The 27,926-nt window shown below is 38.7% G+C and overlaps 1 protein-coding gene and 1 pseudogene across 3 annotated transcripts; both read right to left on the bottom strand.

Moving 5' to 3' along the window:
* Positions 1-147: 147 nt before the first annotated feature.
* On the bottom strand, positions 148-27,926 carry PAIP1 (poly(A) binding protein interacting protein 1). 3 transcript variants are annotated; one of them, XM_006056203.4, is made up of 11 exons: positions 27,793-27,926; positions 26,316-26,485; positions 17,381-17,566; positions 15,131-15,243; positions 12,501-12,612; positions 10,926-11,051; positions 9,662-9,768; positions 7,532-7,649; positions 6,759-6,813; positions 1,890-1,983; positions 148-510 (listed from the first exon to the last, which is right to left on the bottom strand). In XM_006056203.4, exons 2-11 carry the CDS (start codon positions 26,412-26,414, stop codon positions 417-419), a joined length of 1,104 nt encoding a protein of 367 aa, XP_006056265.1. In that variant the 5' UTR covers positions 26,415-26,485; positions 27,793-27,926; the 3' UTR covers positions 148-416. The 3 variants fall into 3 exon arrangements, with proteins under 3 accessions (XP_006056265.1, XP_025126332.1, XP_025126333.1); XM_025270547.3 differs by lacking the exon at positions 27,793-27,926 and adding an exon at positions 27,075-27,513; XM_025270548.3 differs by lacking the exon at positions 27,793-27,926 and adding an exon at positions 27,321-27,490.
* On the bottom strand, positions 7,551-9,272 carry LOC112580700 (annotated as a pseudogene).

The raw sequence follows: 27,926 nt of genomic DNA, 5'->3' as shown, positions 1-27,926 counted from the left end.
AGTGAAAGCTATAATAATCATATCTAAGAAAGGATGCTACATTTTGCAGTTATATGTATTTCCAGGCTAAGAATTTTTCCCTCAAGAGAAGTAGAATGTAAGGATAAGCTACTAACCAGCTAGCAAAATTTACTTTCAACATTTTTCATTTTTTTCAAAATCGATTTTATTGCAGCCAAAACAGTGGAATTAACTGTACATAATAAACTATTATATATATATACACATTTTAAGTTATAGGGAATAAAGTTTATTTTGGCAGAGAGTGTTAAACAAAATTAAAGTTGCATACATTAGTATCATAACTCAACATCCTTAATTTGGTATAAGTGTGACACATTTTCTTGCTTTCCTGTGTTCTGCTAAATCACCATAACCTGAACTGCTTTATAAAACGGATACGCTGAAATTTAACTTTACTGTTTTCGCTTACGCTCTGATTCCAAACAAAACTTTTCATAAGCTTCTTCTATCTCTGGGTCCATCTCATCATCAATATCATCCAAGTACCTGTGAAAGCAGCACAGATGAGGTTTATTTATTTATTTTTTAATTCAGAAAATGTCTAAGATACTAAGTCATGAAAGTGTGTATCTCCCCACCCCCATGACCCTTTCCACCAACACGTGACAAATTATTTTGCCAGTCCTACCAATTGCTGATGGGTCTTTCTCCTCCTTCCCTCATTTCTAGTACAAGGCCACATACTGAAATGCCACAGGTTCATTAGGGCAAAGAGAATATAACACTTACCAAGCTAAACTGTAGAGGATAACCTGACATTTAATGGCAAGGACAACTTTCAATTTCCACTGGTGCTCTCAGCAGGGTTGAACCTTCCTAACTGTGCTTGGAAGCACATCCCTGTATTTTTCTCTATTAAGCTAGTATATAAAAGTATGACACTATCAGAAAATCAGACTTATATTTAAAATGTCACTACCTGGAGAAAGAATAAATGTGATTCTTTTTTTTTTTTTTTAAACCTACAATACATGAGATGGGATAAGAAAAACTGAAGTCATGGATTTATTTCTGCCCTCTGCTTATGAATGAAATTCACATGAATTGTTAACAGAACTGGGACTAAACCTCAAGTTCATGGTCCTTCTATATACAAATGTAGTATGATCTAATGATAAGTGAGCAATACAATAAAAGTTTCTTTTGTCATAAAGAATGGCAGGTAAAGATTGAGATATGGGATACAGGACTATATATGTCTTATATGTCTCAGTCCAAACATTTTCATATAGTTATCTGTATTTTAACTTTAATCCCTTAACAGCCAAGCTTTGAGACTTTTACTGTGTGCCAGGTAGCTACTCCAAGTTGTTTATGTATCTCATTTAGGTCTCAAAAAAATTCAAGGAGGGGTACTACTATTCCTATTCAATAGATGGAGAAAAAGGCATAGAACTTGCCCAAGATCTTATAGTATTAAAGTTAATAGAATCTGTTTTATAAAAACTGTTTGAATATGCTACATTAATAGTTTTTTCACCTTAACTATATTTAATTTTCAGTCATATTGTTTTCTCTAATATGATTTTCTGAAAATTTCTAGTAAATAACTACTACATATATACTACTTTAACATCATTAAATCAAAATGCACATTCTTTCATCATTCTTTTCTAGTCTATAAACTCCATCCACAAACTATGGCCACAGGAATTCACAAAGAAAGCAGCTAAAGATGGGAATTTTCTGGCAGTTCAGTTTTGAGGACTCCATACTTCCACTGCAGGGGGGGGATGGGTTCAATCCCTGCAGGGGAACTAAGATCTCGCCTGCAATCTGCATCACATGGCCAAACAGAAAAATAAAAACAAAAATCCAAAAAAAACCCAAACCCTCAAAACAAAAAAAGGATCTGAAGAACTTACGGATCACCACCCCCTGATAAATCTGTTCCATTTTCTTCATAATCTGGAAAAAAGTCTTCTCTTTCAAGTAACTCTTGATATTTCTCTTGGTAATCTATAAAAAATAAAAAATTTTAATACTGAAAAATATTTGTATGAAATGGCCAAGTTACCCCTAAATTTTGTTTTTAATATTATGATTTTTAAGTAGATACATTTAAATAGCAGTTAAGGTTCCATTTACATATTTAAGAATCTTTTACACAACTTACATTCTAACTGGTTTGCTTTATCTCTCCCCTGTACACCATGTGCTCATAAATTATACAATTGACCCTTATTGGTCACTGACCTTCCACACTCTCAAAAATCCATATGTAACTTAGTTGGCCCTCCTTATACACGGTTCCTTTGCATTTGCCGATTTAGCTAACCCTACCTAAGTACTGTAGTACATATTTAGTGAAAAAAATCACATAGACACAGACCTGTGCAGTTCAGAGGTGAACAGTATAATATTCCTCTAAATATATGATGGGACTCAAAGCCACTATGAACATATCAGAGTACACTTCACAACCATGTGTGTGCTGTTTACATTCTCTGTTTCTGTCCATCAGAAAAGATACTGTCCTAACTTGTTTCTTCCATAGTGCTGTTTGTCCTTCCACAAAGAGGGATTTCAATTGAACCTCCTAGCTTCTGGCTCCATTATTCCTCAGCTATCTGGCTAGCAGTAAGAGCCATCATTGCTCAAAGTTTCTCAGAGGAGGCTAACCTAGCAAATGTTCTGAGTAGAGGAGATTTTCTTTTCTTCCCTCTCCTTAGAGACAGATGGAAGGTGGATACCTGGTAAGTGTTTCAGCTATACCAACTTTCCCCTCGGAGAAGGCAATGGCACCCCACTCCAGTACTCTTGCCTGGAAAATCCCATGGGTGGAGGAGCCTGGTGGGCTACAGTCCATAGGGTCGCTGGGAGGCAGGCAGGACTGAGCGACTTCACTTTCACTTTTCACTTTCATGCACTGGAGAAGGAAATGGCAATCCACTCCAGTATTCTTGCCTGGAGAATCCCAGGGACAGAGGAGCCTAGTGGGCTGCCATCTGTGGGGTCGCACAGAGTCGGACACGACTGAAGTGACTTAGCAGTAACAGCAACTTTCCGTTGGTTGGGCTTCTAAGTAAGAAGGTGGTATTATGGCTCTCTATCTGCCAATGTCTTAGGCAGAGTTACTGAGTATCTTTTAAGATGAACAAGTATGTATAAAGCCCTTACCCCTTATTAGTAAAATGGGTCAGTGTATATTAGAACTAGTTATCTTACAGTCAGTTTCTTGTGAACAGCTACCTCAAATTTCAAGACGATAATATAATTACATTAAACTTGACAGAGACCATGTTTTTCCAAGATTGTCAGTCTCTATAAAACTAATTCCAGTTCAAAGGGCTAGTGATATTTTTGATATCCAATCTTGGTATGTGAGATAATTTTAACTATAAGACGGTCCTGCAATAAATAAAGCAACAGATAAAACACTCTTAAATGTATGAATGAGTTCACATTTACTCACTCACTCATACACACACCCGCTCATGTTACCAGATGACATAACTCTTACAGCTGGGAGGCTGGTAGACCAAGCAGTCTTAGGAACAAAGAGCTTGGATTTTAAAACCCACAGACGGTCAGAAGGCAAGGTCTTGAGTCCACGTGAAACAGGGAGATGGAATTCATGCCCACATCCATCTCACCTACACAAACCCAGGACAAAGAACTGGTATTTCAAGCAAAAGGTGAACCAAGAAAAAAATGAAAAACCTCAGTTATAGAGGGAGATGGCAAAGAAGCTTGGCTGTCCCTGGCTGCATTTGGAATCAGGAGAGAAGTACTATGAAGAAACTGGTTCCCTAGATAATTTTTTAAAATTATTTTTAATTGAAGGATAATTCCCCAGAGAATTTTTAACAATGGGTATGCATTTCAAATTACTATTATCCACATAAAGAATCTCTATGACAAGAAAATAAAAATTTTCTTATTTTCCAAACCAGTGTTACCCCTGCGGCTCCTGACACAGCAAATACAAACTCCCCTTTGGATACATGTTCCTATAATCCAAGTCACAAGGCTTTTTCATAAAGAAAAACAGGCAGTAGTTAGAATGCTAGAGCAGTCATGAAAGGGCCATAATATATGTAACTTCAAATGATTTAAGGAAAAAGAGTGAATGTGGAAAGAACAAATTATAAATAGAAAACACTGTTAACCAAAGAGGTACATCTGAGCAAAAGGCAGATGGGTGTTCTTTCCACTGTTTTTACTTTTGTAGCTTTACAATAAGTTTGAAAACATTTCAAAAGTTTAAGAAAGCTAAATTATGAGATTGCAAAAAATATCACAATATAAAGAAGTAATTTTGTATATGACAGAAGTTAACAGTAGGGTTAGAATTAAAATATGAAGCAAAACTAAGCATATTTAGAATAATGAGAAAAAAGGCCTTGAAACTTTAAGATCAAGATACTTTGAACAAAATTCAGAAACAAAACTATTTGAAAACTAAAATGAATTTCCAGAGTCACCAGAAATAAGTAGCAAAGTCAGATTAGACAAAAAGGAAGATCAAAGAACCAAAATGAATCAAGGCAGCTTCAAGGAATAAGGGGAAGAAGGAAAATCTGTCTTACCAGACACAGCAAGATTTACACTATGTTAGAATAACTAAGAATGCAGTATTGGGACTACCTGGTGGTCCAGTGGTTAAGAATCCACCTGCCAATGTAGGAGACACAGGTTTGTTCCCTGGTCCAGGAAGATCCCACATGCTACGGAGCAACTAAACCTGTGTGTTCTAGAACCCCTGAGCCATCAGACAAGCCACCGCTCCCCGCAACTAGAGAAAGCCTATGCAGCAACAAAGACCCAGCAGAGCCAGAAAATAAATAAAATTTTAAAATGCAGTATTGATGTCAAGACAAACGAAGATCCACAGACGCAGGAGTAAGACCAATTTATAGGCGTCACAAGGTACACAGAGGGATATTTTATCCAAGAGAGGAAGCATCATCTGTGCTGAAATGAGAAACTATAGAATATTTAATTCCTACCATATCTCACATACAAGAGTTAGCCAGATGGATTAAACAAACAGGGTTTAGAAAACAATAGAATTTGACTGTAGTAAGGAAACTAAGTCATAGACACACTAAGACTCTAACACTCAAAGCTTCTACGTAAGACAAAAAAATGCAAAGATAGCACATACTGGGAGAAACTAAGGATCACTTTCCAGACCATGTAAGTAATTACAAATCAGTAAGAAAAACAAATGATTCAATAGAGATATGTGAAAAGGACACAAGCAGGTGATTCTCAAAGAAATCAAAAGGTTAATAAAAACAAAACAGAAACCAGAAAAAGAGGTCTGGTGCAAGAAAAATAAGTCTGGTAATATTAAGTGTTACCAACAATGGGAAACAGGAACTTTCATATGCTGCTGGTGGGAATATCAAGCTGTATAATCATGACGGAAAGCAGATTAGCAACATCTAGTGAAGCTGAAGATGTATATCGCCTATAATCTAACAATTCTACTTCCTTACCCTACGGAAATTTCTCTATATGCACAGATTCTTAAAGGTTTGTTTGCATGGTATTATGGGTAGTAATAAGTATGAACCACCCCCCCCTTGTAAAAAAACGGGGGGGGCCCCCCCAATGGGGATGGAATCTATAAATTATGGTTTACTCTCAGTAGATTATCATTTGGCATTTATATATCTCAACACAAACACACACCAAAAATACTGAGTAAAAAAATAAGCTGCAAAAAGACATGCACAATAAAGTACCTTTTAGGTTAATACTACTGTGTATGGTTAATACCTATAACTTACAGAAATATGAAGTAAAAAGACAACACAATGACACCAATGTCAGGATAGTAAGTATCCTAGGAGGGAAATTATGGAAGGATTGGACTTGAGGGTGAAAGATCAATTACAGTAACAGAAAATGGCTTAGTAGTATCTATACAGTTTTATTTCTTGGAAAAGACCCAAGATATATAATGATATAGTGAAACTGGTTTATCTTGACAGTGAATCAAACTGGCCAGTTTTTTGGTGGCCAGTTTTGAAATACTCAACAATATAAAAACCACCAAAGAGGTCAAAAGAACTGCTTAACTTTTCAACTTTAAATTGTACTTATGTCTGTAATTCATAATTTAAAGTTGAGAAGTTAAGTTCTTTTGACCTCTGTGCTAGAGGCAGAGGACAGTCAGTGTCTGCAATCCAGAGGAAACAAATGAGAAAATTCTGATAAGCTGGCTGTTAAAGTTGTACTAAGTGGGAAAATTTTCTGTTGCTCACAGTTCAGTTCTGTTTACCACAATTAAAGCAATCATTTTACAAATGGCCCTTTTCTGGAAGGAGAAGTGTGCACAGATTTAGATTTTCATTAACTGACCCAACTATTAATAAAATCCACAATTCTTAGTATCTGCAAGTATTAACCTGTACCAATGAAAGCTGCCGACTACACAGTGAACTAGAACCATCCTTCCCTTTCATTCTAACTACCTGAAAGTTTACAGTATTAAAAATAAAAGTATTAGAGAAAAGATAAAAATGGTTGCATTTAATTGAGGGATTCTTCCAATCCTTCACTGTTAAGGTGACAAGGTACTATATACTGAATCAGATGTTCAATCTGAAGTGGTTCCAAACAGTAACTCTGAGAATATTCTAGTGAGACAGAACTTTACCCTATATTTTACAATGATGTGAATTCTTAAAAAAGCTACAACTTCATGCCGGTGAGGGTATGGTTTTCTGTAATTCAATATCTTACCAATAAATGGGCAGAAAATGGCTGAGACGACATACCTGGATCAGCTGCAGTGAAAGGAACACCATCAGATGTATAAAATGTTGGCTCATTCTAGGAGGAATCAAGAGTGATTAAAATGTTATTTCAGAATTGATTTTTTAAAAGCACATTAATAGAACACGGCTGAGGTCACTCAACTGTAACTGATGATGCAATAACAAGCAAAACACTTCGTAGCAGCCATTTCCATTTCACTGCAAAAGTCTACAGTCTTTAGATGACTGTTTCCTTGTCTCCAGTTCCTATGTCTAACCCTGTCTACTTCCTGTCACACTCTAAGTGACTTGGTCTGTTGTGCATTGTGATTTAAAGTCAACTGATTTTTAGCTGTGGTTCCCACCACCATTTTTTCTTTAAAGCCATCTCCAAGACTGGATTATAATAAAAGCATTCCTCCAAGGTTTCTTTATGCCTATCTTATTGAGAGCTTCAGAGCATCACTGGCCTGGTAACGATTTTCATTTTCTTAATTTACTACAAAATGCCAGTAAAAGTTTGAAACACAGATCTTTGATCATGAATTCTCTGGAAAAACTGCTTCAAGGAATTCCTACATTCAGCTAAGTGCAAGCCAAGCCTTATCAATTTCCCTTGCCTTTAAATGGCTATTTCTCTAGTCTACCCTTTCACTAAGGATTCCATGGCTGCCATGTGACCCTAAGTCAGTGAAGAACTGTTATATTAAATTCTGCTTTATGTAACTTATCTACAAATTACCAGAATCTGAATTCAAGCAATAACCAAACTTAAAATGCATCCACTGGCATACCATAAAATAATTAGGATCATTTTCAGGTGTTGCTTCCCTGTATGTTGAAGCTGCATGGACTCTACCCCAGTTACTTGACCGGAGTTCTACAAGCTTCAAAAGCATCTGTTTTACATCTCTGCAGACAAAAGTTAAAAATGAGTTAAGGTGAGCAAGTGTTATTCTCTAATATATCACAGATGCTTAAAACTTTGTTTAAAAAATTTAACATGCATTGATTTTCTAGACATTTCCTATAATGAAACAAATTTATCTCCTTTAAAAAATGAATATCACTCCTTTATTATACTGATCTGGAAAAAAAAATTTGGTACAGTTATGCTCAAATGAGTTGTGGGTCCAAGTGGCAGGCCAAGCAACTGGAACAAGATTCAGAAATCAGGGCACAATGAAAGACATACTTGGACTTGATCAAGAGACATTTCACTGCCATAAAATAAGGAGGGGAGGAATTCTAACTTACATCAAAGCATGAACTCCTTATACTTTAGAAGTTAAGGAGCTTATCCCATGATGGTGTAAGGAATGGCTTATTTTGTGATGACCACATGTGGTAATATTGAAACTGCCACCAGAAACCCCAGAATGTTTTTAATTATATAACTTTTTGTAAAAATAAAAACACAGAAACATTCAGGATCAATCCCAATCTCCTGGAGCCAGGGAAGAAATATTTCTTTGAATCATCACAGGTTACATTCATTTCCCACTGTAATGACTAGAGCCATGCAGTCACTTGACTACAGGATAGTACAGGACTGGCCCCTAGAAACACAAATAGGCTCTCCTGCCTCCCCTCATTGCTCACACCTTAACATGGCTACCCTACCATTATTCAAACAAGGCCTTGTAATAAACAAAGCATTGACAAATGCCCCTGAATTACTACCTGTTGACCTTCTTGAACAAGGCTTCCCTCAGCTTGGACTGAGGACCCTGCCCCAGATGTGCTATTCTAACTAGAGTGTATGAAGGGAGTGGGTGCAATAGACAAAATAGCTAATACAAAATGGGGAGTCACCAGTCTCCATCCGGAGCTGCCACTTACACAGATGTGGTCGCTGTGACATGTGCAAGGGGGAAGTGCAGAGGAATGGGTGGGGGCAGGGAGGGTATCCTTGGGAGTAGTCTGCTGCTTGCTCTTCCTTCTTGGCCTTGCCCTGGGCACACAGCTTCCATGGCTTTACACACTGTCTCCTCATGCCCTAGGAACTGCACAGGCTTGCTGGGCTTCATGTTCCTGTCCAATTCATAGACAATGGGAATGCCAGTTGGCAGGCTCAGCTCCCTGTTAGCCTTTTCAGAGACCCTTTCCAGATGCTTGAAAAGGCCCCAGAAGGTTGGTGCCATGGGCTACAGTCAGTACTTCTTTCGTCTCCTTGACCTGGGGAACAATTTCTTCCTTCCAATGGCAATAGTACCCTTCAGACTCTCACAGGAGGGTAGCTGATCTCCAGTGAGATCTGTGTGCCTTTGACCCTCACTGATGGTGCTGTGGAAAAGATGACCTGAAGCCACGGGAGGAAGAGGGACTTCAAAGAACCACTTCTAGATCTTTACCTGAGCCTCACTGTGCGTGGCAGCAATTTCCGCTTTATAGAGGTCAGACTCCCACAGTGCTGCCCACTGAAGGGCCAGTCCTCACCTCTAAGAGCCACACTTGGTCAGCAGCATCCAGCACTGGCCAAAGGATACAAACTGCTTTCGCATGCACTGAGGTGAAAGCTATGTGCTTGTACCCCACTGCCTAGCTCCTGCTGTCTTTTTTGGGAATAAACAGCCTTGATACTTGTTCTAGGTAACTGTGACTATATATGGTTCTCAAAGGCAGTGGGATCCTGCTAACATTTTTTATACCTCCAACTGGATTTACAGTTGTACTTTATCCAAGTATTTATTGAATTTAAAAGTATGAATTTTTTTAATGGACTCACACTACCACAGGAAAATCTTAACTTCTATTTATAAGCATCATTGAAGGAAGTGGCTAGGTGAGCAGAATCCATAGATACAGGAAGAAATTTCTGTGGCTCTATTAAGATTATTCCGTTAAAGTACAACAGATTAAAAACACCCCCAAAGAAAAAGCAAGGAATATCTACTGGCTGTCTATACTAGTTCTTTTCCTACCTGCTGCAATTTGCATCTAGGACAACATTTTCAATTCTCTGAATAATTTCTTCCATGTCAGTCTTTCCTTTTTCCTTCCAGGCATCTTCTAAAACTGACCCTGTCAACTAAACAAGCAAATATCAGTTAAAAAAAAAAAGGAATTCAATGAAGTACCGAAATTCTAAAAAGATCTTAGGAGTTCAAGCATTCTTTAAACAGGATGAATTTAGCAACTTAAATATTCCCAATTATTTTCTACCATCTAATATTCAAGAATCACTATACTTTTGTTCTTCTTGACAAGGAAAAGGCTATAGCAGAAATTTAATCACAGGTTTTATATGCCAATGACTATACAGATTTGCTGTATGACTAAAATAGGTATAAAATTTTAACGAACACTTTTAAATATATACAACATCCAATATGTATAGAAACTCAGAACTTAAAAAACACAAACTTCATCAGGAAAAAGTTAAGGATAGAAACAGGTAATTCACAAAAACTGTGGGGAAAAAAAATTGCTTATAAACCAAAAAAAGCTTAAATTCACTTGTGATTTTCACCAAGGAAATGCAAATTAAAATGTTTTGGTTTTTACTCATCACAATGATAAAATAAAATCTAGGATTGATTCTCCCATCACTGATTAAGGATACGGGGAAAGAGGTATGCTCGTTCACTGTTGCTGGGAATACACTCTGGTTAATAAGCATTTGGAAGGGAAATTTGGCATTACCTATCAAATTGAGGTATACATGCTCCTTAAGCCACCAAATCTATGTGTAGGAATTTAACTTACATAAACAACTGCATATATAAAGATACAATTAAAGATTACTGACAGTGCTGCAGTGGCTAAACTGAAAATAACTGTTCAAGTACGGAATGGATAAACAATGTGCATGCATACAATGGAACACTAGGACGCTACTGAAAAAAGAGCCATGAAAAATCCAAGATTCTCATTGGGTGATTAAAAAAAAAAAACAAACCACAACAGAATAAGATCTTATGAGAGCATACATAGAGAGGAAAGGAAGAAAAGGGACTTTACAGAAAGGGTGAAGAACTTCCATTTTTTACTTTTAAATTTTGCTGCTTATATTAAGCAGTAAGTATATACTGCTCTTCCAATATTTAAATTCGAGAGATAAAAAAGTGTTTAACTTATATAACTTAATCTTGAATTTGTATATGTATGGTACTTCCCTTCCTCTAAGTTATGCACTAGAGGGATAAAACATTTTAAATTTTAAGAAAAAAAATAAGTAAAACCCACCTTCAGTAATTTTACTGCACAGATTAAGTTGTCATCCATAGGATTAGAGAAGAGGGCATTCAGCAACTCCCGAAGACCGGTCTGAAGAATGTCTGCCCTTGTAACCTGTCCATTTGTCCCTTTAATCTTTTGGGGCAAAAGAAAAGAAAAAGCAACCATGCCAAAATACAGATATATAAATGGTTTAACAAAATGTTGGAAAATAAAGTGTTTTAGGTTAAAACCAAACACACGGTCAGGATAATTTAAGCCTCTTAATTTTACTGCTTCATAAAGGAGTATCTAGTCTATAAAGTTAGTATCTTTTGGGGAACACAGAGCTTTTTTTTTGGCTTTTTATACTATTTTAAAACACTTTAATTTATATCAAATGGAACATGTATCTCGGCTCTCTGATTTGAAGAACTATAGGCACAGGAGTCATGGTTTATCTTTATCATTCTCCCTACACATATTATTATTTCTACACAGGAAATTCAACAGCATTCTTAAAGTAACAATTCATTTAAAGCACAATTGATATTGGTGCTCTTATTTGGCTTAATACCAAAATAAACTAAGATTAAGGCACGAGTTTTTTTTAAAAATTAAGGCTGTGGTAAAAATGGATAGTAAATCAGGCACAAGACTGGACAAAGATCTAGATGCACTGAGACGTACATTTGATGGTAGATTCATGTCTCTTTTCAGTGGCATTTACAATACTAAGTCCCCAAATCAGGGTTTTAAGACCCTATACCTATACCTGGGAGTAACTAGTCAAAAGAAAAACAAGCAAATCCATTACAAAGTAATTCAGCACTTATGTTGCCTACCAACAAGCATATACTTACTCAAGTATACCACCAATTTAGCTGCAGACTTCATACAAATACAGTTTATGTGGAAAATACACACAATAGGACCAAAAAGAACTACAGAGGGTGAGTTAGGTGGAAAAAAACAACTTCAGAAACTTTAATCTCTCCCCTCTTCACTCAAAACTTTGTGCTCCGTAGGACAAGCTACTTTTGAGTCACCATCTGAAAGTCAACAAACTAAGTGTGCTAATATTTATGAAACAAGGATTCAAAAAAGTGTGATTGTCTGTATTCCAAAAGCTTAAAATCACATGTAAACCGTGGCTTTCCAAAAGTATATAATGACTTTAAAGTGCTTAGTAACCATCTCCCAACACCCTTCCCATGAACAGGAAGACAGAATGGTGTACGTATTCCATTTGAAGGACAGACCCTGGTGGCTTAGTGGTAAGTAATCTGCCTGCCAATGAAGGAGATGTGGGTTTGATCCCTGGGGTCAGGAAGATCCCCGAAGAAGGAAATGGCAACCCACTCCAGTATTCTTGCTGGGAAATCTCATGGACAGAGGAGCCTGGTGGGCTACAGTCCATGGGGTCACAAAAGAGTCAGTCACAACTTAGCGACTGAACAACTACCACCACAACTACCATGAGTAGGTACTGAGACTTTTTTCCTCTCCCATTTCATCCCTAATGTTGTAAAAGGCTATGGTAAACACAAATCCCTTGAGATCAATTTATATTCTTAGGCTTTGTCACTACTGAAAAGTACTCACCTCCAGGTTAAGATAGAGTTCTCCCAGAAAGAGTACAAATGCATGGAATCGTTTTCGAGTCACTTCATCCCCTTTTGCAGCTTGATCTTTAACTTCATATTCAGTCCGACATCTAATAAAGACATACCTTTTGTAATCTCATATTGCTTTTTAAAAAAAAATAATCAAGTAAGATAACCATTTGTCAGTGTGGTTGTTGACAAGCAATACAGAGGCAAGCACAATGCACCAACATTTTGATTTTCTGTAATAAAAGTGTTCCTGTCTATTGCAGAGATCAGAATATGTATTATCTTTCATACAATGATTCCTAGTTTTAAGAAATTGGTAACAATAGTTGAAAATAAGCCTATTAGATCAAGTTTGTAACAAGTTACAGCAGCACAGGTTTCATGAGGTTTGTTGTATATTGGCACTAAAAAAAAAAACAAAAACCCACCACCTCATTTTATTGTCTCACTAGGCTTTTCAAGAAAGCACTGTTGGTTATCTTTTCAAACATATTAAATTAATTCATCAGAAAAAAAGTTGGGATATCTATAAATAGAATACTTTGGTTAATAATGGAAAGGATCAGTTAATTAATGCCAATTCAGTTAACCATGCACCTTGGCTACTTTCCTTTGTCTGCCCTTCCTGTCATGACTTTTCAGGAAAGAGCTTTGATGAAGTGACCTTTTGGTTCTATCAATGCTACTAGATTATACATTAATATACGTCAGTTATGTACAAATGTACAAATGTAAATCCCTACCCTTGTGCATGACTGATTATCTTGGTGAGAGGAAAGACCCTAAAACTTTAAGCTAAAGATTTTCAATTATAAAAGCAACACATGGTTATATTTTAGTTTTAACCTTTTTGAAATAAAAAGAACAAAGACATTACAACCTAGAGGTGACTGCTGTAAAGGTAACTTGTTTTGTTTTTGTTTTTTTTCAAAGTATGCCTATATTTTTCAGTTAATAAGATTACTACCTTTTTGCTTGTTACATGAGTAGCATTTCTCCATGTTAATAGCTTTGACCATATGCCAATACTAGAGAAGCATACACAGTGGGTATATAATCAGAAGAGTCAGAAGACTGGTTCTCAGCCGTGACTACACAGTAGAATCACTTGGGAGAGCTTTATAAACCATGCCCAGGCTCAACTTCAGTCTAGTATCAGAATTTCCAAGAGTGAGGGCTCAGGCCATTTCCAAGGGTGAGCAGCACAAGGGAAGATAAGCAAGCCTTTCTGCCATTCTACCTCTTCAAATGCCTACTTTTACACCTTCCCAGAAGCTCTAACTTGTACTTCTTTAATTATTAGGTAGATTAGCTATCTTTTTATAAATCTGTCATTTACATTTTCCCAAACTGCACCTATCTGGAGTCATTCCAAATATTTCTACTAAAATACATGCCTTTTTCTTACTCATTCCTAAGATGCCCCTCTTTTCATATTAAATAAATGGACTCATTGCCATGTGTTACAAATTTCTCTATATTTAATTTACTTCATATAAATTATGACCCCCCCAATTTTATAATCTATATTTAATTAAGTTTAATATCTTCTTTTAGGGCCTGTGGGTATTATGTCTTACTTTAAAGGGCTTTGCCAACCTAATTTTTTTTTGTCAGTTTTTCCTTAGTATTTACTGTTTTTTATATTTGAAATACATTTTGGTGTAGAGAGTAAGACAAGAACCCATCTTTGTTTTCCCCCACCCCAAATAACTAGCCAGTTACGTCAGCAGCACAGTTTGTCTTCTACTAAAGTATGTGAAGTTTCACCTTCACCAAAAACTTAATTTTAAGTGTCTCTGGAGTGTACTTTTGGAATCTATTCTGTTAAAGTGCAGTTTAACCACATGATGGAATACTTTGCAACCATTAAAAGTATTTTCAAAGAGCTAATAGACAAATTATAATAAACTCAAAAACAATTTGTTATTGATTAAAAAACTCAAATTATAAGAAAATTTCCCTGTATTAGCTCATAAATTCAATGTCATCCCAAAACATCAATAAATACTAACAAGGTCTGTGTAATTTCACATGCTGATTCTAAAGTCTGGAGAAAATAACATGGCAGAACAGCAAAGACCACACACACACACACACATAAAATAGGGAACTAATTAGACTAGTTTTGAGAAAATTAAGAGCTTTTTAATAGCGTGGTAATAAATCAGGAAGAGAAAAAGTAATGAACAGAATATAATTCAAGTCCAGAATCAACCCAAATGTAAGGATGTAGTGCAATAAAGGTAGCACTTCTAGTCAATAAGGAATGGATCACTCAAAAATGTAGTATGGGAAAAACTGGTTCAATGTGTGCAGTAAGTGAAATTAGATCCTTACTCAAGCCAAAAGTAAGTACAAAGAAATACATAAAATGACCATTTTTAAGATCTTGGAAAAAGAAAAGGCCCTTCCAGGCACAAAACCAAAGGCAGAGACCATTACCGAAAAAAGACTGCTATATATGAGTATAAACTTTTAATACTATATTCAAAAATAAGAATGTCTGCCCTATTCTTCCCAGCAACTTCCTGTGAAGCTCAATCTTAGCAAGAAGAATGGTCAAATTCTAGCATGTTTAGGAGGAGTTCTCCTTCACTCTCATACATTCACACTGACCTTTGAAGTAGCAATTGGCGAAAGTTGCCACTCTGTGGGCTAATTGTCAGATGATGGGACAGGTAGTTACAGAGCCGTGCTCCCATGTAAGAGAAATTGGGGATAGATGTGGCCTTTCAAAAAGAAAAAAGTTTTGTATGACACAGATACATCAAGTCATTAATGCAAACACTTCACAACAATTTTCTAAAGAGAAAAAACATTCCTACCTTCAGTACTATACAGAAAGGTACAAGTCATTTATGATTGTTAGGCATAAGGAAATTAACTCTCTCTCCCAAACTTACACCAAGAACCAGAATCAATACAAAGAAAAACATTAAGGCAAACTCTCCCCATCATTTACCCGAGATTAGCAGAAAGCAAACAGATAATCTCTTTGCTCATTTCTGCATAAAATATGTACAGGTACCCAGTTGCATAGTGCCAATTATGAAGAGTATTTGTGGAACTATTGATCAGAGGTATCTTTCAGGAATAGGATGGCACCATCTTTGGCATCTAGCCCAAAACAAGACAGGCCTGGACATTTGTGACCCTGGACATTACTAAACCTCCCTGAGCTTCAGTTTTGATTCCTATAGAGGTAATTAAGATACATTATGCAAAACGTTAACATTTCAGCAACACTCCCAACACTCAAGGTAAAGAGAAAAATCAAAAGAAATAAAATATTTTTAATAAGACAATGGAAAAACACTGAATATCAAAGACTGGGTGATATAGCCAAAGAAGTACTCAGGAAGCTTATCTTCACTGCAGTTTTTAAAGAACAGCAGAGCACACACATTAAGGGACTTATCTCAAGGCAGTAGTTAACCAGGGTTTAGATATAACAAACGGCCTGAATGCCCCTCCAACCCTACGGTGGGTCTACTTATGCATGTGTGACCTTAAGTCATGTAAGCTCTGTTAAGCTATGTATAAAATGGTGATAAACGTAGTATGTTACAACCACCAAGGATTAAGTGAGTTAACTACAGGTCAAGTCTTTAGCACTGCCAGGCATGAAGTACTTTATAATTAGAACATTTTATTTCTAATTACTTCCCTGCTCACATAGGACCCTGTACATTTCTCATCTAGGAAGAAAGACTGATTGTACTGACATTCATATATGTGTATCTGGTACCACAAAAGACTTAAAATTCAAATTTTATACTTTTTCCATTATTGGCACTGCCTTTGCTCTTAAAATTTAAAGTAAATTTAAAGACAACAAAATTGGTCATTAAAGTTTCCTGCATCCCTGCTATACCTCAACTTTACTTCCACTGACAACCAATTTTAACTCTTTCTGCTAAAAAGGTTTTAATCTTTTTATCTCCATGCTCCATGATATGAGTTTACATATTTCTTACTAGTTTCACACCAAGGAAGATGAACAGTTTTCATGTCAAAAGTAGGATTCAGGACAAACAGAGCAGTTCTATTTTCCTAAAAGCTCAGGCATTTTAAAAAAAAAATCTAAGAACTGGCCAGGTTATACTGGAGTCTAGAAACAATTGAGAACAAACTGGAAAAATAGTCAAATGAAACACTCAGTTAAAAAAAAAAAAATGACCTGCTATCATAAGTCACCCTTTCATATATCCAAGTTAGAGCTGCTCCTTCAGCAATGACTTAAAAAGAAATATAACCTTGGGCGGCACTTACCTCCTATTGTTTTTGGCCAGTCTCATTCACTGACCTTAGATTTATCTTCAAAATTGAGTACAATGTTTTCCCCCTTAAAATACCATTAACGTATCAATGACCAATATGCTAAGATTAAAACTAAACTCTGTGTAAATAACCTAGACTGACATTTTTTAAGGAATTAAAAATCCTTGAAAATTTTAAAGACAAGCAGTAACGTTAAGATTCAAGTCAGTGTTTATAGTCTTTTTTTTTTTTTTTTAATAAAGAATCATTTACGAGGCAAAAAAGTTCTCCCATGACTTTTTCTCCCCTACTCCAATAATGGCAGATTCTTATAAAACAGGGGTTTGGAAAAAAGCAAGACATTCATGTAGTGTCTTCCTAAGTGTCCAAAACTCCTTCCAAATGCCTGTACAGAGCCTTGGCTACAATCCTGGATCTCTAACTACAGAAATTTTGTACAAGAGACTTAAAAGCTCGCATGAACCATAAACAGTCAAGGCATGTCGAGGCTGGTGAACGTGAACCTGGCTCCCCTCAAGGAGCAGCCACCATCTTCCACCATCAGGGCAGCTGTTCAATGAGCGTGCATGCAGTCAGCCAACCTACCTGTTGATAGATGAGTTCCACAAGTTCTTGCAAAGCATCATCTGTTGTAACCCAGCCATTCAGGGTCTCTGCAAACTGTCCAATTTCAGTTTCAAAACTGCCAGGCTGTTCTGTAAGATGATTCAAAAAATCCTGAACATATTCTGATAAAGTAGGATAATCCTCACAGCCATCCTCATAGGATTCCTATAGGTCAAAGGTTAAAAGAGAAAAAATTAATCCATGCAACTAGCTAAAATAAACATGAGGCAGCTTTAAATTGGAATGTCTCTAGCTCAAATGGTATTTTTAAGAATCTTTAACCTGATAAAATATGTTATTTTCTTCAAAAAGTTCAGTCCACTTTTTCCTTGCCCAACAGCCAAAATGTGGTAACAGAAGGGCTCCATCTAGCTGGGTAGAGAACTGTCTTCCCACCTCTGGCAGATTTACAAGATTACTGAGAAGTGAAGTTTAAACCAATATTTCACTGTAAGACCCAATATCAAAATTAAGAGTTAATAATAAGATTCAGGATTTGTTTCAAAATGGAAGGGGGAGAGGGACCAGAGATATAGAAACAAGAATGGCCACATGTAGTTAACTATTGAGGCCATGGGCATTCATATACCATTCTCTTTCCTTGTAGACATTCAACAATTTCTATATTGGAAAAAAAAGTTTGTCATCTGTCAATCTCCAAAGATAGAAAAATATATATAGTTTAAATGACTACAAAATATAGTGTACAGTGGTAAGAGACTTTCTGGCTGCTGTGTCCAGCCAATCTTGATCGTAGCAAGTTTCCAATTAATATCACTATCATCTCAATGTTCACAGCAGCACTATTTACAACAGCCAAGACACAGAAGCAACCTAAATGTCCATCGACAGATGAATGGATAAAGATGTGGTACTTATATACAGCCGTAAAAAAGAAAATAATGGATGAACCTAGAGATTATCAAAATAAGTCAGAGAAAGACAAAGGTCATATGATGATCGCTTATATGCACAATCAAGTCTTTGAAAAATGACACGAATTTATTTCCAAAACAGAAATGGGAGTCACAGACATAGAAAAAAAAACTTATGGAGAATGGGACTGACATATACATACTACTGTATACAAAACACATAATTTAAGGACCTCCTGTATTGCAAAAGCAACTCTACTCAATACTCTGTAAAGAGCTATGAGAAAACAATCTAAAAAAGTAGATATATGTACAACAGGTTCACTTTGCTGAAACTAACAACATTGTAAATCAACTATACTCCCAATAAAGTTTTTTTTTTTTTTTTAACCACTATCACCTTTATTAGTTTCCAGCATTTTAAATAATGGCAGAATGTTGAGTAGGGTGACTGGTGCAAAAGATAACAGATCTGAGTATCAATCCTTATGTTCACAATGTCTGGAATACCACTTAAAGCATTCTGAAGTTTACTTGAGAGTTATTTCCTTCTTCAGGGGATCTTCCCAACCCAGGGATTAAAACCAGGTCTCCTGCATTGCAGGCGGCTTCTTCACCAGCTGAGCCACCAGGGAAGCCCAAAAGTTGACTGATGTCTGCTTCATCATCTGTTTTGTTTTTGTTTTGCTTTTTAGTCCATGAAAGTGATAGTGTTAGTCGCTCAGTCATGTCTTGACTCTAATCCCAGGGACTGTAGCCTGCCAGGCTCCTCTGTCCATGGGATTCTCCAGGCAACAACACTGGAGTGGACAGCCATTACCTTCTCCAGGGAATCTTCCCAACCTAGGGATTGAACCCGTGGGTCCCCTGCACTGCAGGCAATTCTTTACCATCTGAGCCACCAGGGAAATCCAATAACTATGCAGCTTGATAAAATTTACCCCTTTCCAAAAGAGGTCAAAATGAGAAACCACATGAAACAATTATGACTACAGTATGGAAGCATTTTATGAAGGAGTTAAGTTCCAAAGTCAGTGAGTAAAGTAAGGAAGGAAAAAAAAAAAAAAAAAAAAAAAAATCATACCTAGTCAGAATTTGCCCTAGGAAAGCCCCATGTTGAAGCTGGATGTATAATCTTAGTGAGAAGACAAACACTGCTGGTATTGACCACTATTCTTAAGCTGACCACCATTTAGAGGCCATGTTGCATAATTTTTTTATACTTCTAGACACTACAGTGATATTTAACATGACCTACTGCAGGTACTGTAAGAGGACTCAGGAATTAAGAGCAGAGGCAGGAAGAGCAGAGCATGGTGCCTATAATGCTCAGACAGGGTTCACTGAGCAGAAGAGCAGGGAACCTTGCATACTTTAAATGTCTATCTGATTACACACTTGAATCCAAATTAAGTAACTGTACTGCAAGATAAAGTAAGTATCAGTGTTGATGAAATTCAAATTCATGAGTCATAAACATTACAGCTGTGTGACAGAATTACATGAGTTAATGAGTTAAGTGAGTTAATCAGTAAAAGCCCTTGGACCAGCACACAGTAAGGCACTAAGTGTTCAACAAATTTTAAATTTCTAGGAAAATACTGAAACACATTCCAAATACAACAGCCATGTTCTCACACCTAAAGAAGCTAAAGTGTAAAAAGCATCCAGAAAGGAGAATGATCAACTACACTTGTTGGTACCTAGGATGGTCCTCTATCAATAAACTAATAGCCACCAGTTGCAAATATATCATGTTGCTCATTCAAAACCATCTGAGTGTTAATGCTTACTTGACTGCTCTAGGTGCTGGGAATACTGCCACATCATGGATAAAGGAGACAAAGTCCTCCTTCCTCTCTTGGGCTTATATTTCATAATGACAGACACTTTTCAGATATTGAGATATAGTGGAAAAAACTGTCAGGGAAGAATTCCGAACAGTTAATATCCGAACTGAGAAAGAAAAAGCAAAACAACAAACCCCAAAACCAGCAACACAAATATCTGAGGAAAGATTTTATGCAAGGAGGACAAGAAGTATACAGGCTCTAAGGAGATATGCATTTGCCTAATACCTTTAAGAGATGCCAGAATACACAAACTGAGGATAAGACAGTTGCTAATGCGATCCATGAGGCAAATGGGGACATCTTGTGGGGTTTGGGGACCACACTAAGACCAGTTCAAGAGGCAGTGAAAAAACCAAGCAGGGGTTGGGGTTAGGGTGGGTTTAGGCAAGGAAGGATGTTGTACCAACTCAAGTAATCTATGCATGCTCATATAGCTCTTATAGACATAAGTTATTAAGAATTGAGCACAGAACAAAGTCTATGCTTTTAACTTCTGTGCTATACTCCAAAAAAATCAAAGGCCTATAACCCAATTTTGACACATAAGTTTACTTATTTATAAACTTTTTTTTTAATTACATGTAAGTTGCCAAAAATTCATCTAACAATTCAAAGAATTGGTTAAGTATGTTACCTTATAGCCACATGATAAAATATCATATAGCCACTGAAAAGCCAAGTATCAATACAGAAATACTGTCAACACAGCAAATTAAAAGAATACAGAACCATATTTTCATACTATTTAACTCTTAGCTATAGGCAATGAAAATTTCTGTAAAGACAAACAAAGGGTAAGTTATCTATGGAGTGAGGAAACAATTATAAATACTCACTCTTTAGGGCTTCCCTTGAGGCTCAGGGTCCGCCTATAATGTAGGAGCCACAGGAGACGTGGGTTAGATAACTGGGTTGGGAAGATCCCCTGGAGGAGGGCATGGCAACCCACACCAGTATTCTTGTGGAGAATCCCATGGACAGAAGCCTGGCAGGCTACAGTCCATCAAGATTGTAGGTCGCAAAGACTTGGACATGACTGAAGCAATTTGGTACGGCACTGACTTTATTATGAAATTGTGAAAGTGGTTAAGCATTACAAATGCATTATATTAAATAATTACTTAATGTTAACTACAAACATATGTGAGTTTTACAATTAAAAACTAGTTTTAAGATTTTGATATGCAATTTAAAATTTACACATTTGTGGTATCCTACTATTAATGACAATGAAAAGCAGGAAATCTCCCAGCTAATGGTATTGATTTCCTAACTGTTCTTATCAAATGTTATTCGTTGAAGCAAAATGCAGGTTAGAACACTGACTTCAGTTTTTGTTTTTTGTTTTTTTTTTCCCCAAATAAGCATTACTCTTTTAAGGGAATCTGAAATGTGAAAGTAAAAGAGGAAAACAGAGCTGTTCTGAATAGAGCTGAACAGGGGATTCAAAGCCTGCTGTTTCACAAAGGGAAAAGGGAGGCACAGAGTATTCTGAACAGATGAGCACTCCAATGTTGGAATCAAAGCCTGTGTTAGTTCACTAGTACCAGATTTTTTTAAAGTATAAATTTCTTCAGTCTTTAATGTAAAGTCAAATGGCTTCCAAGTTGAGGAATATTTAAGTTTTATTTTTCTTAGAATTCTGTGACAAGAGATTAGTAGGAACATCATAGGTACTTTGAATACACTGTCAAGAGAGAAGCCCCTAACCAAAGCAGTGGGAACAAAAGAAATGATCAGACACTTACGTGAACAGTCAAGACTATTTTAGTTAACTTGATCAAAAGCGGGCAAGAGTGTGAAAGAGGAAAGTGAGTCATACACCATACAAGCTTGTAGCCTGAGCAGTTAGTTAGAATATAAAAATGTAAGCAAAGGTTTGCAAAACATGAATTTTTCTTTGTTCTTGAGTTTGAATGTGCAATCCTCAGAAGAGGGCAAAACAAATGGAAACATAAGCCTGGAGTTGAGAGGAAGAATTAGATTCCAGAGTTATCAGCAAGCAGGTATGTGATGGTCAGATTCTAGGAGACACGTAGTATCATCAAGAGAAGTAATAAAACAGAAAAAAGACAATTCTCAGAGCCTGCAGTCTGAGTAGAGGAGGAATGGTCTGAAAATTCGAAGGATGAAGAACTGCCACAGAAGCCAAAGGAAAAGGTAAATGAGGAGAGGTGCTCATAGGAGCAAATGCTGTAGAATAATTTCATTGGTTCAAATCTGAGACAATGATGGTTGCAGTCCTGGTAATCAAAACTATGTGAAGAGAGAAAAATTTAAGACAAGATTAGTATCATAAATATTCAGTTCTTAAAAAGGAGGAAATTTTGAAAGACTTAAAATGTACCCTTGGCACCTTGCTCAGGACCTACACCAGGAGGTCAACCTTACAGATCACACAGTGTTCAAGAAGTCTATTTAGATGAGAGTTAAGAGGACAATCAATTTTAAAATAAAAACCTCAGCTGTCACAAAAATAGTACAATTAAGAGGATCAGTCTGCAGAGGTTTCAATGGTCAGTGAGGAGTAAAGTAGTGACAACAGTGAACAATTTTTCCTTTGAAGAATGTCACTATTAAAAGGCAAGAAAAACTGGGCAGTAACTTGGAGGATGTTCTCAGAAAAAGCTGGGATTTTTTGTGTATGTTGGGGAGGGTGGGGGATTTTGTCTCTTAGTAAATAATTTATCAACTCCTATGTGGAATTTTTGGTTCTCATAAGTGAACCGTGATTAAATATTTAAGATGTAGTAGTTTACCTGAGAAAAAGCAATGGCCAGGAATAGATGGACACGGCAACTCATTGGTAAGAAGGCATATCAAGAAGATTCTAGCAGTGAGATTAAAGGAAGGTTTGAAGATAAAAGGACCTAGAGTTTTAGAAAGGTTATGAAAGCACAGTAAAAGACTATCGTAAAAAATGTAAAACACATGCATTCTTGAGAGCAGATCCTGCTCAAGGATATCAAGCAATAGCTTCTCACGTGTACAACAAAGGAAGATTCAAGGAATTTCTGGAAATCCAGCCAGGAGACCACTAGAATACAGGCTCTACAAAGATAAGAACTTTTTATCCACTGCTGTATCCCCAGCCCTTGATTCATGGTTAAGTATTCAATTATTTTCTGAAGAAGTGAATGAATACAGCTAACTCTGGATTATGGTTAGTGTCAGGAAAAGCTTCTCTCATAATCCGACTTTATCCTAAGACTCAGGGGAAAAATCAAGGATATTGCTATTCTGTGACTGAGAAAAACTCTTAGCTTTGACAGAGGGTAAAAGACTAAGGCCAGAGAATGATATATCAGGGCAGGAGTAGCAAGCTTCCCAGGTGGCGAAATGGTAAAGAATCCGCCGACAATGCACGAGATGCAAAAGATTCAGGTTTGATTCCTGGGTAGCCCTGTGGGTGCTCTGATGGGCACGTCCCCCGTTCTGTGTCTAGTCCTTAAAGTTTTGATATGAGCCGGACTCATTCTTGGGGCTTCCCTGGTGGCTCAGACAGTAAAGAATCTACCTGCAATGCAAGAGACCCTGGTTTGAGCCCTGGAGAAGGAAATGACAACCCACTCCAGTATTCCTGCCTGGGAAATCCCAAAGTCAGAGGAGCCTGGCTGGCTACAGTCCGTGGGGTCGCCAAGAGTCAGACATGACTGAGCACGCACGCACTCAGCAAGCTTGAATGCCTATAGAATCCAGGTGGATTACAGGCAAATGAAGTAAGCCGGTGAGCAAATTAGAGCTTACACACCATCTAAAGGGGCTGCCTCTATTCAGCTCCAGCCAACATTTGCTCTATCAAAATAGCAGTCCAGTATGGCCAGATCTTATGATTTCAAAGAAACCTCAAAAAAAAAAAAAAAAAATCAGCTTTGCAGTATCTAATATAAGTACTGGTAAATTATAAAGCCCCCCTTTAAAAAATACTCAGGGCCAAAGACGACACACCTGCAGGCAACATGTGAGCCATGCCGACAGGGCTTCCAGTCTGCAGTCTGCTCTGACAAACAGAGCCAAGCTGGAGCTGATATACAAGAGATTAAGAAGTGCCAAAAAGATGGCAATGGCTCAAAGAAGTCGACTAACATGGCTCAATACACTGCTCTCAGGGAGTCACTTGAACTATTTAAGAAACTAGCTGGTAGAGAATTATGAAAAAACTACATTCCTCTCACCATGCAACAGCCCAAATCACTGGGAAAGCAAACAAATGAGAAACCATTTGTGGCTGTTAAGGTAAGTATCCTTAAGTTACTCAGCTACTCAAAGCTCTCAAATGGTTCCTTTCTTCTCTAAGCCAAAAACAGTTTTGGGGCAAGAATCCAAGCTGCTCTCATTTCTACTTTACATGATTGATGGCCCATCCCACCCCAAGTCAACTGCTCTTCCTGCTATGCCTGTACTTTCCCCTCTCCAGCCCCAAAGCTCTTTCCTAATGCAGTCTAAGATGCATGAAGTTTCTAAAATATGGAATAAAAAGTTCTCCTATACCTTCTATCAAATATGGAAGTAAAGTCCCTCTAACTCTCTCCCCCAAAGCAACAAACAAGGTGTGCTACCATTAGTTGATCAGGGACTTTTCAAATTAAAAAAGATGACACACACCCACCGGAATAGCTAAACTTAAAATAGCAAATACCAAGTGCTGATAAGGAATTAAACTACCTGGAAACCATATGGTACTCAATGAATACACTGGAATCAGTCTTTTTGGAAAAGTATTCAGAAGTCTTTACTAAACCTAGCTACCGTATATCCCAACAACTCCACTCCTAGATATATACCAAACACAAACCAGGGCAAATATCCACCAAGACATGGACAAGAACAGCAGCCCCAAACATAATAGCCCGACTGTGAAAGCCAACCAAATGTTCATCAACAAATATTCACACAGTGGACTGCCACGAGAATAAATCACCTCCAGTAACATGCTGCAATACTGATTAATTCTGATGTTGAATGAAAAGAGAATAGTACATTCTATGAGACTCCATTTTTATGAATTTTGAACAGAAGCAAAATTACTGTTAGATCAAAATAGTGGTTACCTTTGGAGAGCAGTGGACTCCCCTTGTGGCTCAGCTGGTCAAGAATCTGCCTGCAATGCAGGAGACCTGGGTTCAATCCCTGGGTTGGGAAGATACCCTGGAGAAGGGAAAGGCTACCCACTCCAGTATTCTGGCCTGGAAAATTCCATGGATTGTATAGTCCATGGGGTCACAAAGAGTCGAGACAGGACTGAGCGACTTTGACTTTGGAGAGCAGTAATGATTAGGAGACAGAGTGGGCTGTGGGGATGGTGTAACGTTCCTTTTCATTATCTGGATGCCCAAGTATTTTCACATCGTGAAACTCTCAGCTAAACCTAAGTTACACTATTCCGCATACTTACATGTTAAAAAATGAACAGGCGAGACAGGACTTATGCTAAAGTATTATCATTTCTTCAATCCAGAATGGTCCCTGCCCTATTTATCTACAATCAATTGCTATGCATTTACTATCACAACAATTCTTTTCTTTGTATCCCAACCATGCTTGATTGTTTTCTCTTGATATTTAGGTGACACCAATTTCTAACATTTATATTATTGACAAAGATGAATCTGGAAGAAGTTGTTTATACCTAAACACTTTATCAAAAGTCCCTACATTTCTGTATAACCGTTAATTAAAACCAGAAACACTTCTATTTTAACATTAACAGAGCCCAGATGTGTACTTAACATTCAAACACCTACCACAATTAGCCCGCAGGAAAACCAGTTTAATTTACCCTAAAGTTACCAGTGAATATCCAGCTGTCCCGCTAAAATCAAATTAAAAATTAACTTTTCCAGGCCACTATTCTATAGGTCGTCCATAAAGTCAGGACACAGACTTCAGTTTTATAAACTGAAGATGTCCTTGACCACTGTAAATTTATTAAACTATAGATGGTGGAAATACAGCAATGAACAAAATAGACAAGACTCTCTACTCTCAAGCTTATGTTCTGGTACCTTGACTGTAATAACTACCTCGAATATAATAAATACATTCCTGAATCACTTTTGTTTCCTCATGATTTCAATACATTCATGTTTTTACGTGAGGTACAGAAAGCACGCCAGCATACTGATAAATGATGTAATAACCACATTCTTCCAGTAATATTAAATTATAGTAAAAAGGTGTACTTACTGTATAATTAGAAGAATAACTTGATGGGTAGAATTCAGGGGCGTTTACAGACAGCTTAGACATTAATACAGGAGCTACAACCACCTGGGGTTTAGCCATTGCTGACTCGGAATTCTGCTGTGGGATGTTATCCGGCGAACTAGATGGAGCTCTCAGGGGCCTCGTTTGTTCTGAGAAAGGGGGAAAAAAAAATTGGTGTCAGATGCTTTCATTCCTTTGGATAATAACTTACATATACGGAAAAGCCATCTGAGCAAGACTGGTTTCTAAGTCAAACAAGAACCATCACGAAATTTAAGGTTATCGCCAGGATAGCTGCAGAGAGCCTGAAAAAGGAACAATAGACTTGCTTTAATCATTTTATGAACATACTGCTTTCTAAATAAACACGTGAGGGCTTATTTTTCCTTTTTTCTTTTCTAAAGAGTCGGTTAAAAAGAGGTGGGTGCCCGCCTCAGGCCTCCCCCTCGGGGGCTGGGAAGGGGAGGCGAATTTTACTTCCTCCCGGGACAGCAGAACTCAGAGGGCGCCACGGGCCCCTCCCCCCGCCGGGAAGCACAAAGGATTCCGGCGGCCACCGTCCAAACCCGGTTCTGGGCCCGTCCCCACCCCGAAACAACCGGGCCCTTCGGGGAACGCTCTCAGGGAATTGGGGTGTAAAGAGGGGACAGCGCGCCTCCCTCCTCAGGGGCGCGCGGAGGGCCGTGGTGGGGGAAGCGTTGGCCCAGGAGGACGGGGTCCCCTAGAGCGGCTCCGTACCTGGGAGCGCCCCGGGCCGGGCAGGCCGCTGGGGGCCGGCGGGGACCTCGCACTGGGCCCCTGGCGGCGGGGCCGTCCTGGGCTGGCGCAGCGGCGGCGGCTGCAGGAAGCCCGGAGCTTTGGGTTGAGGCGGCGGCGGCGGCTGGTGCCGCGGCCGCTCAGCAGGCCCCGCTCCGTTCGGGAAACCAGCGCCCTCAGGCCCGCCCCCTCCGCGGCCCAGGCCCCGGCTCCGGCCCCGACCAGCACCTGGGGCCCGGTCGAAACCGTCCGACATGCTCCTCCTCCTCCTCCGGGGGCCGCTGCTGCTGCGCTCAGGAGAGGACACGAGGGGAGGCGCCGCGGACCGGCTCTCGCCGCGGCGCTCACTCAGGCCTCATGGAGGAGGAGGGCGGCGGGTCTCCGCTAGGCTCCTCGGCGCTTCGGGCGGGCGGAGCGGACGGCAGCTAAAGCACTCGCCGAACCCGCCGCTTCGGAGCGCCCGCCCCCCGCGGCTAGCCTCGGCTTTCCGATTCTCCCCCCAAATCTGGCTCCCCCGCCTCCGGCGCGGCGGGGGCGAAGGCGGGTCACAGCGGCCCCCCGCGGCCCGGAGGCCCAGGGCGCGCCGGCCTCGGCTCCTCCCGTTCGCGGCGGGCGGGCGGACAGCCGCGGCCCAGCAGGCGGTCCGGCGAGCGGCGCCTAGGCCGCGGGGGCCAGGCGGGGGGCTGACCGGAGCGCTTACCCCTGCTAGGCCCGGCCTGCGCGATGGTTCTCGGGAGAGAAGTGCGAGACTGACGGTTGAGGCCAGGAAATAAATAAATTACGGGGGGAGGGGGCGTGGAGCCGGCGCCAGGGTTCGCGGACGCGCACCTTCCG

Source organism: Bubalus bubalis, chromosome 19 (assembly GCF_019923935.1).
Source record: "Bubalus bubalis isolate 160015118507 breed Murrah chromosome 19, NDDB_SH_1, whole genome shotgun sequence".
Lineage (NCBI taxonomy): Eukaryota > Metazoa > Chordata > Mammalia > Artiodactyla > Bovidae > Bubalus > Bubalus bubalis.
Note: the sequence above shows the minus strand (reverse complement) of the source record. Positions and strands in the feature narration are given on the sequence as shown.

What these genes read in the sequence shown, in the direction of transcription:
- PAIP1 (XM_025270547.3), bottom strand. Translation starts at nt 27,348, where the DNA reads ATGTCGGACGGTTTCGACCGGGCCCCAGGTGCTGGTCGGGGCCGGAGC. An exon ending in GTTATTCTTCTAATTATACA is followed by an intron (nt 17,567 to 26,315) that starts GTAAGTACACCT and finishes TTTGACCTATAG; the next exon opens with GAATCCTATGAGGATGGCTG. An exon ending in GTGCAGTAAAATTACTGAAG is followed by an intron (nt 9,769 to 10,925) that starts GTGGGTTTTACT and finishes TTGCTTGTTTAG; the next exon opens with TTGACAGGGTCAGTTTTAGA.